Genomic DNA, 15,365 nt, shown 5'->3' with positions numbered 1-15,365 from the left:
CCACATATAGAATGCTCTTCTGTTTATAGTGCCACCTCTACCATAAGTACTTCAGTTGCAGCTCTTTACAACTGAGAACACTCAACTAGTGTTTGATTATTCATAGCAGTCATGATAGCCCAGTTAAAGTATTGGTAGCTATGTTAAGCATTAAATGCCATCAGCAAATTACTAAAGCATTAATAAGTGTAGTAGTATATTACTTGCAACAAATACTGAAATCAAGACACATCAAGTTTTTCACAATTCAACTTCGTAAAGGGATACCTTCTTGACAGAGCAGATCTCTACAGTAAGGGCAACTCTGAAGAACAGTCACCAGTCACTGAAAGACGTTACTGTGAGGAGCCTAGGTTGATGTAATCTCAGAACTGAAACAGCTTGACTAATGTTGTATACCTCTTCATTTCAGCATGCTAGCCAAAAGGTTACCACTAATCATAGAATAGTTAGGGTTAGAAGGGACCTTAAGACCATCTAGTTCCAACCCCCATGCCAACGGCAGGGATGCCTTGCACTAAACCATGTTGCCCAAGGCTCTGCCAAACCTGGCCTTGAACACTGCCAGCAATGGAGCATTTACCACTTCCCTGGGCAACCTGTGCCAGCACTTCACCACACTTATCACAGTAAAGAACTTCTTCCTGAGCTTTCCCTGTTTCAGTTTAAACCCACCACCCCCTGTCCTACTGCTACAGTCACTAATGAAGTGTCCCTCTCTAACATCCTTACAGGCCCCCTTCAGGTACTGGAAGCTGCCCTGAGGTCTCCACACAGCCTTCTCTTCTCCAGGCTGAACAGCCCCAGCTTTCTCAGCCTGTCTTCATATGGGAGGTGCTCCAGCCCCTGATCATCCTTGTGGCCCTCCTCTGGACTTGCTCCAAGAGCTCCACATCCTTCTTATGCTGGGGACACCAGAACTGCACACAGTACTCCAAGTAGGGTCTCACAAGAGCAGAGCAGAGCAGAGGGGCAGGATCACCTCCTTCAACCTGCTGGGTCACACTCCTTTTGATGCAGCCTGGTATATATATTACATATATTCCTGAAAAGACGAATGTTTAATGTAAGGTGGTAAGTTCAGAGCACATACTCTGTTTTCCAGGGAGGTAAATCCTACTACTTAATCAAAACACCTGTTCTCTGCTTTAATCTTTACAGATTAAGATGCCTTCTTTGGTAAGTAAATCAGGATAAAGAAGTAGTATGTGACAATAATCTTATGAAAAGCAACCTGACGTTTTAATAAATTCAAAGAGAGATTCACTAGATGAGAATGCCACAGCATAAGAAGTCAATACTGAAATACAGGTCAAACAGAATTTATTCTTGCTTGTTTTAGAGTCTATAACAAGGATGTTCAGCAACACTCAATTACCAATGCCTATCCAAGCACATGGAAACACTTAGCGAGTTTGTCCCTCCAACCTAACTGGTAAAAGTCAACAACTCTGAGCAATACTAAACGAGTCACACTTCATATTTGTAAAGAAAAGCAGAGGCATCTTCCAAATTCCTCACTTCAACAGAGAGAAAACTCATTAGAGAAGCAGCTTACCAACCAACATTTGTGCAGAGTTCCTTAACACTGTAACTAAATGTTTAGGTAAGTAACTCTACATGGTAAGGTCATATTTTTGCTTTGTTATGTTATTTTTACAAATTAAAAGCACGTAAAAAAGAACTGAACTGGAGAGCTTAGTGTCTTGAGTTCAAACAAAAGCGCAAACTATTGGAAAAGTAACAAATCCCACTACATTCAGTATGTTTCCAGGTCAAAGTTTTTTGTCAAGTACAATACTAATGTTCATCTCTTCAAGAACTGCATTATTGTATCCACAAGTTGTCAAGTGTCATGTTCATTTTTGCAAAGACTTTTGAAAACTAGAAACATTCCTCTAGGAAGTCAGGCTGAAGCAGGCTTTGAATGGGATGCAAAGCCTAAGAGAAAGTCACCATTATGTTGGGATTTAATCATCTTCATTTACAAGATGACTACAAGTTTTGTTATCCTCTGACTGAATTCAGATATCTTTGTGTTTTCGACATACAAAAGGGACATGGCTGCAGCCTTCCTGTGCCCATTTAGTCATATCTTAGTTCCAGACTTTTACATGTGGCACATAGTTATCTAACTGCAACACCATCTTACAGCAATTTCAGCCTCTCTGTTTCTAAAATGTCTAGCATCTACACAGTCTCTTTATACACAAGATAGTTACAGCCACTGGAAAAGTAAGAGCTACAAGGCAAAAGAAATATATTATACACCAACTGCTTTTATTTAATTTCAGAAACCGTTCACAAGATGGTAGAAAAAAAAAAAAACCAAACCAAACCCCAAACTTACAACCACTTCTAATTTACTCTTCCATTGTTCCCAGTCAGCTCTAAACCCATTATGTGCAAAGCCCATTTACCATGCATCTAAGATAATAGATACAGGCTATGAAATTCTTTATTCTATTTGTAGCAGCTTATGCAGGCGCAGCCAAATACCAAGCCTCAGGACAAATTGTACACAAACTTTACAATGTAGAGTTTGAATTTAAAAATGAAACTTAAATTCTACACAAAACTGGTAAAAATCAAGCACAGATATGAAGCCAAACTTAAAACCCATGTGAAAAGGAGTCTTGTCTTCCTTTCAAGTGCTTTATTCTGCTACACACTCAAAATGAAAATGTAAGCTTGTGGTTAGTTTAAATTACACTCTGTAGATACTATAGACCAATTTAAAAGTTACACATACAGCAACAGATGTCCATTGGTTCATCTGGATTACTTATACAATCCAGCTGGATTGCTGAAAACAAGTCAGGCAAAATTTGAAATAAAATCCTTGTGCAACTTTTTAGACAAACGTTTACTGATGGGCACACTGTACCCCAGGTCCATGATGGCTGCTTTCTTCATCAGAACTATCATTATAAGCTTCACGTCTCTGGCCACCACCTGAACCACGAGTGGTATCAAATTCCTGAAGATCTACCTCTTCTGCATCACCAATTACATTGGGAAATTCTGGTCTAGCTGGCAGAAGATCTTCAAGTTCCTGCCCCAAAAGAAGAAGTGTATTCAGTACTGCATGTACAACTGCTAAAATAAAGCGGCCAGTTTCCCAGAACTTCAAGACTTCCCCTCACTGTAGGTTTGGTTTAGAAATAATAAGCCGATATAAAACCTGACAGGTATACTTACTAAAAATTACCAATAGTATTTGTATCAACTGGAAGACACCATTTAAGGAAAACCCACAGCTCCATGTATCACCAACAGAAGGTGCAATCAGTAAATACAGTTGCATTCTAAAAACTTTCCACACACCAGCAGGAAGATTCTTCCTCCTGCCCTCGTTTGCCTTGCATCTGTACAGCACTTAAAACACAGCTTCCATAAATCAACATTTCAATGGGTATGTTCAAGTTATGTGTTGCCCATAAACTATGGTGAAAGAACTATACTTGCATGTAAATTTAAGCACTGAAAGCAAGCATGTGAGGTATCCCACACACGCTTTGTACACACTGTCAAATAAGACCTTTATGGCATCTGTGCCTGTAAAACTACTTACTGAAAGCTTTTCTGGGCTAATCCAGTTATTCTCGGGAAACTGAACATCAAATTTAATGTAAAGATCGCCTTTCTCAAAAGGATTGCGATACTGTGGCATTCCTTCACCTCTGACTACACGAACACAACCTGCAATTCAAAGAGAAGTAAGCAAGGGCTCTTCAGAACAATTCTTTATACAATCTTCTTAATTTCTCTAGTCTAGGTTCAGTTAACAGGACAAAAAGAACGGGATTAAGTTCTAAAGAATCACAAAAGCATAGTTAAAGAAGCCTCATCAGATCAAGCTTACCTGGTTCAATTACTTTTCCAGGAGGATATTTAACCACAATTTGACGTCCATCAAGGTGCTTAAACGTGAACTGAAATCCACACAGTGCTTCAACTAGACCAATCTTGTGTGTCATATGCAAGTCATTCCCATCCCGCTGGAACACCTACAACAAAAAAATCTGGGGATGCATTTTCTAGTACCATAATCATATCCCCAAGAGATTTATTATTTATTCTTAAAATTCAGAGCCAGAGCAACAGCCTTTGTACAAAGTTAACTTGATTCTGTTAATTCAAACAGCACAGCATTCTTGGGAAGTTTCTGCCTGATCCTTGTCATCCAAGATAAGGCAAGCCATACTACACAGTATGAAGTAAGGTTCAAATCAAACAAAGAAGCCAGTACAGCAGCAGTGCTCTCTTAACCCCAAGATCTTCCATACAAGCCATCTACAAACAAAAATTAAACCAGTTTGACATCACTTGCCCTTCACTGGAGTACAAAATCCACATCTTTGTTTCTCAACATCTAACCAGTTATCATTCATATCTGCTTCAGCTAGCTTCATCTACAGCAGGCCTTTGATCAATTAGTCCACAGCTGTCATAAGCAGTCTTTAAGCCGTATCACTTAGGAGTCTTTATCAGAGTAAATCCAAGCTTCATCCACTGGCAGAACCATGACTCCCAGCATCAAGGGAAATTAAGAACACTGAAAGCTTCACTAAAAGTCAGACTAACTTAACTCAATATGACAAGTTATGGTATTTTTCAGAACTGTTAATACTGTAAAACTAGATGTAGTGCAGTAGAAGACTAAAACAGAAGTGGCATCTACCATGTGGAGTCTGATGCCATCATGAACCTTTGACTGTTCTGTATGCTTACAGATGGTCTTTCCCTTATCATAGTCAAAATCAACTGCAATGACATATTTCAACCCATATTACAGACAAGAGAAACGTGTAAAGAGCTGTGCAAAACAAACGCAAATCAGCAGTCTTTGACACGGGTCTGAAAAGCTTACAAATACCTAATTTTCACATAACCAACATTATATCCTTAATACATGACTGGAATTTAAATTTGCACTCAGTGCTATTTGTCACAACAGAATTTCCCAACACCACTATTCTGTTCAACATTTTTTCCAGAATATAACATAATTTCTTATTTTGTCATAGTTATACCTGGCCTTTCTAAACAAAAGCATCAGAAAAAAAGGAAAAGAAAAAAAAAAAAAAAAAAGCAAAGCAGCAGCAGTCACCTCAACTCTGCCCTAAGGGAGTCTTAACACAGGAAAAGGTAATTTGCAGTACTTATTTCAAAAGTGCTGTGTAGATACTACAGAATATAGTAAGCATAAGCCTTAACAAACTAGTATAAAATAATCACGTTTCCTTGTTCAGTAAGGCAAATCAGTAACATCACCACTCTGATGTATTTCCAGAACCACAATAGCAGAGACAGAAAGGACCATCTGAGGATTTTAAAAGGAGTTCCTTGCCATGTCACAAGACACTGAAAACAAAGCAACACTTAGCATTTGTTAGTGTCAAAAGCAAAGCACATTGAAGGTAACATCCTGAATGGCTCTTCACAATGTCCACTGTATCAAAGTCAGCCTGAGCTGATCTGAGAAAGCTACCTTTTATTAGCATGAGGAAACACCAGAATCTGCATGCACTCTGGCTATAGATTTGCAAAGTTTTCCTGGCTCACCATGAAAACCATGTTACTAGCTATAAATCTATTAAAAGCTATTCACCATCTCTCCCATAGCTGCAACTATATTAATTATTTTAAAGGAACATCCATCTACATTAATATTGAGGACTAAGATAAAAGGCATTTAAAATACAAACTCAAAAGCATTACCTCATTCTCCTTTTCTTGGAGTAAGAGGACAATATCGCCTGGTTCCACACCTGGAGCCTGATCTGCTTCTCCACTGAATGTAATTCTTTGCCCATGCTTCATGCCTTTGTCTACATGGACTTCAAGTATTTTTACCTCTTTGATCACCTTCTTCCCTTCACATTTTTTACAGCGGTCTTTTTCATTAATTACTTCACCTAAAGAATGACAAATTTTGCATTTGGAGATTTCCACACAACTGAATCTGATTCTGAAAAGAAACTGCTTTATAGTAGGCCAAGGAATTCATGCAACATGCAACACAACTAGTGATTCAGATGTTTTATGAATTCCTCACAAGAGGAAAGCCAAGCTCAATTTACCCTGTCTGGGAGAGGGGGAATTAAAATACAAATGGGGTGACAGGGAAGAAATACAAAGATATACTAAGTTTGAAAAGTGAGAGTGCTTTATAGAAAGGCAAAACAAGACTTTGCCTACTGCTTCTAGTATTCCTTAAGTCTGAATTTAACTCCAGTATCCTTGCCATTCAACTTACAGCTCTTAAAAACCACCTACTTTTCCATTCATTGTTATGCTAGAGGATGACAGCTATAAAAGAAAGGATGAAGCCAAAACCAAACTGAAGCACCTCCCCTCCCCCTTAAAAGTCACAATAAATTCCAAGTTCTTTCAATGAATTTAAGAAGCTTAGTTCCAGTCTTGTTAACAGTCAAAAAAAGGATTATCAGGTTCTGTTCACTGATAGTCCCATTTTCCAGTATACCACCACCACATACTATGGAGATGAAGTTACCAGAAGTAGAGAGGCTTGCATGCAAAATGTGGGCAAGATCCGTGGTCACATCAGTTTCATGCAAAAGCATAATATTAAAGTTTTCCCATGGAAGGGATCTAACACTTTCTGACACATAATGAAGCTGACTTTTATACTCTTAAAACTGAACAGTTTTTCACACTGTCTGTCACCTCTAGCAAGGCAGTTACTTTTTCCAAACTGAAAAATGACCAGCAGAATAGCTTAAATTCTCCGTTCTGCCTCATCTTTATTTTTCAAGTAAGCAATTGGCTTTCTACAGAGTAACCAAAATATGAAGCCACATGCACCATGCAGTTTCAGTACACAACCAACACTGCTTGAAGTGCCAGAAGCAGATGCACTCCGCTTAAAACATTAAACCTGCCAGCTTAAACCACCTTTCTGTGAAACAAAGCAATACATTATGATGCAGTTGAAACTACTAAATATGCAGGTTAGGTAAACTGTAAAAAAAGACAGTCAAAGACAACATCTTTTATGAAATGTTTTGAGTAGTCAGAAAACACAATTCTAACTTCTGAGTAGTGTGAAGAGTAAAATCACCCACAATGTGGCAAATTGCAGAAGATGTAAAAAAGGAATTGCACAGTGCAGATCACGTGCTGAACTAGTTCCCCCAAACACACCCAATTCAGAAAAAAGTATCTTCTGAATTTGAAGAAACTAAAATCCAACTTTAAGTTTCCATTTTCAAGCTTAAACTTGTCCTTGGATGTAAGGAGACCACAAAAAGATAGTTTCTAAAATAAGATCTTGGGTTTTACTGTAACAGTAGTAACAATAAGTAATATTAATATATAAGTGGTTTTAACCCTTACTGTTCAAGCTTCCAGACTGCTTTTCAGTATGTTAAAAACTGTAATTCTTGCTGTTCTTCCAAGTAAAATGATTTCTCCATGTTGACATCAGACTGAGACCTAACTGATTAGATGGGAGCAACATGGCCCTGGATATATTCCTCCTGAGATTTAACCAGGAGGTTGAATCCAAGTAAATGTATTTAGTAACACAGAATAGCTTGTCCTACCTTCTCCATTGCAGTCAGAACATACAGACTGCATCTGCTGAACCATTCCAGGAGCCAGCTGTCTGATCATGATACGTACACCTCTACCCCGGCAAGCATTACATTTCTGAACGGCTCCAGCCTTCCCTCCCTGCCTAGAATAGAAAGCACCAGTTGCATGAAAAGTAACTTCCCCTTGCCCCGAAATACAGGACCAAAAAAACCCCTACATCAGTAGGTTAAACATGCCTAATAGTACTGCCAAGTATAATTTAGGTTCTTTCCTCCCTGCTTCCCCCCCTCAGAAAAAGCCCTTGAATAGTTCCAGTTCCATCAACAATACTACTCAAGCTCAACAATTTTCTGGTTTGAAAGCAGGCTCTAGTGAGTCAAATACCAACAGAGATCTGAAATAGGAGATGCTTCATTACACTATATGAAAACAAAGTAACCAGAGAACTCGAAACACTAAACAAACTTACCCATTACAAGCACTACAAAGGACATTCTTGCTAAGTTGTAGTTTAGTTGTCTTGCCATTGTACAGATCTTCTAAAGAGACTCTACAAAATAAAGCATTTCTCCTACATTATCATTTTAACAACTTACTTTCCCCATGTAATAAGAATAGTTGCCTAGGACAAATTTAAAGAAAAACAGATTTTCTTCATAAAAAAGACTGTATCTGCTATTAAAATAGAATTTTAAAGCACCATTTCAGCTTTCACAAGGAGTCATTAAAAACATGCATAGGAATATACATATGTAATTCTGAACATAGTTTCAGAAGAAACCAGACAGGATTGCCTGCGCTTCTCAACAGGATACCAGCTGATCTAGCAATTTTGGGTTTATTAGTCACAGTTGATTTTTTGTTTGTTTGTTCTACCACGCAGGTTAGAAAACCACCCCTCTAAGACAGTCGTGACAATATTTACAGCATGCATACATAAGAATACATACAGAATACTTACTATTGCATTGGGCTTTCCACAAGAGAGTTTAAAAGGGAGGGCTTAGCATGTCCCTACAGCCACTCAACTCTTTAGATCTGTTCATGTTTCTTCTTTCTATTTTTTACAAGCTCTTGAATATACTATCAAACTCCAGTAACATTTGTATATTGATAGACATTTATGAGCCCATTTAGTATTTCTCTTAAATTGATTTGTTAGTGGATAGAAATTTCAACTCCATGTATTGAGAAAAGGTTGTTTGTAAACATCGATGCCAGGTAACAACAAAACCAAAACTAAGTAATGAGATAGCATGCAGTACTAGCTACTGAACTAAGCAAGCATGTGAAAGTTAATAGACTTTACCAAGCATGGCTTGCCAACCACAAAAAAGATAAAGCTTTACTCAGAAAGAACTTAGAAAGGACCTGATCAGCAGGCAAAAAAGCCAATCATGACTGTAAGCAGAGATCTACAAAACCCAATTAGACATGATATTCAAGCACGGCTCTAAAAAAAACAACCAACAACAAAAAAAAAACCAAACCAAATCAGCCACACATGCTTTTCCATTAATTATGCAGTTATACTTCAGTTCCAGCTGCTATTATGCTATAAATGCAAGTCAACTTAAGTACTTCCAGAGCCTTAGTACCTCTGCTTTCCTAAGAATCCAGCTAATGAGCAATACTTGATTGCTGTATACTTTTTCAGATTAAAATTTCTGAACATAATTAAGGAGAAAACCCAAGAAAATACTGCTAACAATGTATATACAAATAACCAGGCAAAGTATTAGGTATCCTGTAAGGGTAAGTTACTCAAGCTGACAGCCTTCTGGGCTACACACGACATGTAGGTCTGAGAAGTAGGTGCAGACCACAGATTATCTGAACTATGAAGCATATAAACAATATAATTAGCAGAGTCAAGTACTGATCAGGAAAGCTTGAAATTACAAATTGCAGCATCAAGATACTTACTTGAGTGGATGCATCATATCTTCTCCTCTTCTTCTACCATTACGACTTCTGCTCTGACCACCCATGAAATTGAACAATCCACCACCAAAGATATGGGAGAAAATATCGTCCATTCCACTGCTTCCGCCACTACCTTCTCGAAGGCCCTGTTCTCCATATCTATCATATAACTCACGTTTCTCTGGATTTGACAATACTTCATAGGCAAAACTTATTTCTTTGAACTAGAAGAGGAACAGAGTCAAAACAGTGAATGATAATTTAGAACTTCAAGAGAGCATTTTACTACCATTTCTTGCCCAGCATGAATACCCGTTTAGGAAGTTATACAACAGAGCAGTTTTCTACCTTCATTCTAATATGCAAGACTTAAAAGTCTTGGCTTACTGTGTTACCTCTTATCATAAAATACATCATTTTATGGCAAAACTTTGTTTTTTACTGTGCCTAGCACAAGACAGTTTTCTTACAAACAACAACAAAAAAAATCCTACTAGAAAATCCCCAAGTACACAATACTGCAGCCTAACAGTTGTGCAACCTATTAAAATGCACATTCATATGCTTGTCCTCAGACCAAATGAGTACCTTTTTAGTCATCTCTGCTCACTTCTAAACAACCATCAGACATCAGTTCTGTTAGAGAACCAGCTGAGTCAACTTAATAGGTATTTTTTAATTAATATTAGCATAACAAATCTAATTCAACCTCCCCACACATCTATTTGTTTTATGCTGCAGCAGTTTCTAGAACCTCAACACATATATTCTTCCATGTTATCACAGAATCAAAGAATAGTTAGGGTTCGAAAGGACCTTAAGATCATCAAGTTCCAACCCCCCCTGCCATGGGCAGGGACACTTCACACCAAACCATATCACCCAAGACCTCGTCCAGCCTGGTCTTGAACACTGCCAGGGATGGAGCATTCACAACCTCCCTGGGCAACCTATTCCAGCGCCTCACCACCCTAACAGGAAAGAATTTTCTCCTTATATCCAATCTAAACTTCCCCTGTTTAAGTTTTAACCCATTACCCCTTGTCCTACCACTACAGTCCCTAATCAAGAGTCCCTTCCCAGCATCCCTATAGGCCCCCTTCAGACACTGGAAGGCTGGAAAACTGACTATCTTTCCCAAATACCTATGTAGATGCCAATGCCAACCAACGTCATCTCAGCAGATGAAGATAGACAATTTTCCCTCAGCAACCAATCTGACTCAGTCACCTGCTGTATTTTTTCACAAGGTATGCTGGTAGCTTTTGAGGTTGGGAAGAAGCAGACAAGACTGCATTCCCTCTCACAGATATTTTCAACAACTTGTAACACCACCTGTATTTGGTTCCTTGGATGCTATTGTAATAGCAAGCATCAAGAGTTTAAAAAAAAAAAGAAGTCTTACTTTGTCTCCTGCATTTGGATTCTTATCAGGATGGTATTCCTTGGCCAGTTTCCTGTATGCCTAGTTGAAAGAGGTACAAAAGTAGTTTAAATACTGATTAATCAGTACTTTGCTGACAACTCAGTGGTGTCTTTGGGAAGAAAGAAAATCCTAATAAAGCAAAGTCAGAAAATTTGCATTTTGAAATCATTCATACACTGAAATGCTGACATACATAAAAAATTCTGACATTGTTATATGCATAAATTAGTTGCACTTGCATTTAAACACAACTACATCACACAATAGCTAGAAGTAGTTTTCCTGCTTATCTTCATTAACTTACAGGAAGAATCACATTGGACTTTCATGAAAATTACTTACTCTACAGAAGCTACACAAAATCTACAATACAATTTAAGTTTCAACCCATTTGGCTCTCACCTCAATTACAGCAACACACTAAAAACAAAATGGCTGCCTCAGCTCCTCATTGAACCCTATCAGTCAATCCTCCCAACATGCATTTTATTCTTCCTTACCTATCAATAACTGAAGATTTATTCTCACTCTGAACTAAGTATATGTTACACGTGCAGAAGTGTACAGATCACTGCTTTTATTTAACTTCATTGTTGTAAAGCAGTAGGAGGAATTGCAGCTCAGTCTCAAGAAGAGATTTTTCAGAATGCTCTTTTCTGACCAGTTCTTTGACTCTCAGGACCACTGCTTTCTCCACAGCAGTACTTCATTCATTTTGCTTATGCTTTAGCGGATCAAAGCAAGTAACAGGAGAGGCAAAGGCTTCTTCTACACTTTGAGTTTATGGCAGCAAAGACCTCAGCTCTTCCCTCACTCCACCTCAACATCCCCCAGTAACAATCAGTGGATAGATATTAATAAATTACATGGTATACAGTCTGGTTTTTAAATTACACATATAAAAAAAGCTACATTGATGAAACTGCAAACAACTGAAACACCGGTTCTTACAATGGATCCTAGAATGGATTTTTCAAAAGCTTTATTTCTATAGAACTGAGCACCTAAACTATCTCTTCAGAACTGTAACATTAAGAGAGCTTTAGACAAAAAGCTTTACAGAGCTCGTAAGTTTCCATTTTGTACTGGAACAAGTAAGATTCCTTTTTTGCATCTTCATAGTTACTTCTCTTTATTAATCATCTTGAAATACTCTGTACGTCTGCATGCATTCAAGATGTAGTTTTATAAGGAACTAATAAAACCCCAGAACACTGCAATTACAAGCAAAGTATTCTAAATCATGGTAAGCACAAAACCCAAAAATTATAGGTCTTACAGGACAAACTGCCCACCAGTAACAGAACATAATCTCCCACAAATGTACATATTTTGTAATAAAAATGTGTTTCCCCACAGATTTTAAGGATTCTGTACAACCAAAAACAACCTGCACCAAACCCTAAAAATTAAAGTGAAAACCTACATAACATTATCTAATCAGTTAAAAAGGAGTTTGCATGCTGATTTTAAGAAAAGCAAGCACCCATGTCTTTGCTGATAACAGCATTCCAATTCAGAGAAATTCTTAAGACTAATCATGCCCAAAAGGATGCCACCATTAATCAGAAACAACCTACACTGGCACAACATAACAACTTCAATAAAAGTTAAAACTCACTAACTTCTCATCCTCTTTTGACTGACCCATTACCTATTTGTTTTCACTTTTCTATACTGTCATATAGATTAAAATATATAAGAATAGATGAACTTCTTGCCATTGCAGGCAGTTGGAAACCTTATATTCCTTGGTATACCTGATCTATAGCAAATTAATATTGAGCAGGGCAAGTTATCCGAGTGGAAAACTGCTGTCAGTTTTTCATTCTTACAGGACATGGATACCTTCAAGAGAATTCAGCAAGAAGGAAAAAAAAAAGTTCTACTTGACTGTGTTTATAATACAGCACCAGCCTCTCACTGCATGCCTTCCCCCTATTTCAACACTGCTATTGCCCGCGCCTGCACGAATTAGGCTGCTACATGCATGATGGGTAATGCATAGTTGTTATTATCAGCACCACCCATCAGCGGAAGCAGGTCACTGCTAGTAAACTGCCTAGTTAATTCTCCTCCCTCACGTGTAAATGGCCATTAAGTCCTTCCAGAAAAAAAGTTTTTTCTACACTACAGACTCAGGGAATTGTTGTTCTGATGCCCCAGCTCCAAGTTTTCACCTGGCTCCTTTGTTTACCTTCCCGAGTCACTTTCGCAAGGGAGGGATCAAATACACGAGCAAAAAGAAAACCAACCGAGGCCTACACATGGAGCAAACAATGGCTCCACTACTCCCAGCCTTCACTGCTTGGGAAAAGACACTGCACTGCGGGGACAGGGCGAGCGGCGCCCGAAGCCAAGCGGGCGCCAGCGGTGCCGGGCCAGCACCATGGGCGGACCCCGCTGCCTCCTCTCCCGCCGGTCCTCTCTCCTCCGGGCGTTGCCTGCGGCCTACCCCGCTCCGCCGGCGCCTGCCGTCCACCAGGACCCAGCAGCCCCGCGGCGCGGCCTACCTCGGCTGGCTGCAGCGGCCCCAGGCGCCTTCCCCCGGCGGCGCACCCTCACCCCCCAAGGCCTCAGCCGGGCAGGCCGCCGCTTTCGGACCCCTGTCCCCGCTGCCGGGTCCATCCCTCGGCCCCGCTCACCAGGTCGGCCCTGGGACCGCCCACCTCAGCTGTCCCGCGGGACCCTGTCCGGCGAACCCACCCTCCCCGCAGCGCTGCCGCCCGCTCTGCCCGGGCGCCGCCACCGCCCCTTCCCCGCACCTTCTTGAGCTCGTTGTCGGAGGCCCCGGGCGGCACCCCTAGGATGTCGTAAAGCTTCGTGTCGGCCACGTTCGCCATGACAACAGCGGGCGACGGGCGCGAGCCGGAGATAGCCTGGAAGCGACGACGGCGAGACCGAGAGCAGGACGAAGCCGCCGTAACGTCACACGCAGACGCCTTACGTCACCACGCCGCGACGCGGGAGGAGCCAGCCCGCGCGTCCTCTTCACCTTCCGGTGGTGCGGCCCTACCTCCTCGGCCCACTTTGGGCACCTGACCCAGTTCCAGCGCGGGGCGGCAGGGGGCGCTTAGGGAGGCCCGGGGTTTGCACTGCTACCTGTGACGGCCGCGCCTGCGGGCGGCAGTGGCTGAAGGGAGAACGATTCGGAGAAATGTCCAGGAGCTCGCCAACAAAGCTTAAATTGCCAAGCAGGAATTCTTTAGTGCGGCGCCGGAGACACGGGGGATCGCTCCTCCTAGAGTGTCTCAGCCGAACCTCGAATAGACTGTGGTTATATTGTTGCTTAACATGCATATTCATTAACCCTCATACATATTCACTAACCATCCGAGAACTGCTTTACATAATTCCACGTCTATTTTCATGTGCACACAGCAACGTGGTACTGGTCCTTTGAGAGTCGTTTACTTCTTACAACAATCTTCATCACTTCTGGCAGTGTTTGAAGCACACACAGTAGATAATGCTCACACCAGCTTGATTGGTTCAGAAACACCGAAGAAAACCTGGGGGTGCTGGTCAATGAGAAACTTAACATGAGCAGGCAGTGTGTGCTCGCAGCCCAGAAAGCCAACCATATCCTGGGCTGTATCAAAAGGAGCGTGACCAGCAGGTCGAAGGAGATGGTCCTGCCCCTCTACTCTACTCTTGTGAGACCTCACTTGGAGTCTGTGTGTGCAGTTCTGGTGGCCTCAACCTAAAAAAGACATGGAACTGTTTGAACAAGTCTAGAGGAGGGCCGTGAGAATGGTCAGGGGACTGGAGCACCTCCCATATGTAGGTAGGCTGAGAAAGTTGGGTCTGTTCAGCCTGGAGAAGAGAAGGCTGCGTGGAGACCTCATAGCAGCCTTCCAGTATCTGAAGGGAGCCTGTAAGGATGCTGGGGAGGGACTCTTGATTAGGGACTGTAGTGACAGGACAAGGGGTAATGGGTTAAAACTTAAACAGGGGAAGTTTAGATTGGATATAAGGAGGAAATTCTTTCCTGTTAGGGTGGTGAGATGCTGGAATGGGTTGCCCAGGGAGGCTGTGAATGCTCCATCCCTGGCAGTGTTCAAGGCCAGGTTGGACGAAGCCTTGAGTGGCATGGTTTAGTGTGAGGTGTCCCTGCCCATGGCAGAGGGGTTGGAACTAGATGATCTTAGTTTCCTTTCCAACCCTAACTATTCTATGATTCTATGATTCTAACACTGCAGACATAATCATTCTGTCCTTCTATTTAACAGGTAGCTTAGCTGCAGCCCATCCTGGGCATCTGCTAGTTTCACATACTCTTCATCCACACATCCTGTTTTTCTATCCTGTTTTTCTTACACTTATTTTTGTACTGAGGTCATAAGGACCTAAAACTATATCAGCTACAATGGTTTATCTTATACAAGGATTCTCATTATATGCTCTAGCTGCACTCTATTTCTTTTTTTTCTGTGAAACATGCACCTCA

At 40.8% G+C, this 15,365-nt stretch overlaps 1 protein-coding gene across 1 annotated transcript; it reads right to left on the bottom strand.

Annotated features, from left to right (window-relative positions):
- Positions 1–2,259: 2,259 nt before the first annotated feature.
- DNAJA2 (DnaJ heat shock protein family (Hsp40) member A2) lies at positions 2,260–13,871 on the bottom strand. The gene is made up of 9 exons (XM_057401113.1): positions 13,681–13,871; positions 10,895–10,954; positions 9,490–9,713; positions 8,033–8,113; positions 7,572–7,705; positions 5,725–5,921; positions 3,866–4,010; positions 3,575–3,702; positions 2,260–3,055 (listed from the first exon to the last, which is right to left on the bottom strand). Exons 1-9 carry the CDS (start codon positions 13,756–13,758, stop codon positions 2,867–2,869), a joined length of 1,236 nt encoding a protein of 411 aa, XP_057257096.1. The 5' UTR covers positions 13,759–13,871; the 3' UTR covers positions 2,260–2,866.
- Between the last annotated feature and the right edge of the window lie 1,494 nt (positions 13,872–15,365).

The sequence above is a fragment of the Pezoporus wallicus genome, unplaced genomic scaffold (genome assembly GCF_028554395.1).
Source record: "Pezoporus wallicus isolate ANWC-B61680 ecotype Strahan unplaced genomic scaffold, APGP_CSIRO_Pwel_v1 contig_13541, whole genome shotgun sequence".
Lineage (NCBI taxonomy): Eukaryota > Metazoa > Chordata > Aves > Psittaciformes > Psittacidae > Pezoporus > Pezoporus wallicus.
The sequence above is the reverse complement of the archived record's forward strand: the minus strand, read 5'-3'. Positions and strand labels throughout refer to the sequence as shown.

Bases quoted from the DNA above. Each gene is read 5' to 3' on its own strand.
- DNAJA2 (XM_057401113.1), bottom strand. From the start codon at position 13,758: ATGGCGAACGTGGCCGACACGAAGCTTTACGACATCCTAGGGGTGCCG. The intron at 10,955-13,680 runs GTGCGGGGAAGG...TCTTTCAACTAG, and splicing joins CCGACAACGAGCTCAAGAAG to GCATACAGGAAACTGGCCAA. The intron at 5,922-7,571 runs GTAGGACAAGCT...GTCATTCTTTAG, and splicing joins TTCTGACTGCAATGGAGAAG to GTGAAGTAATTAATGAAAAA.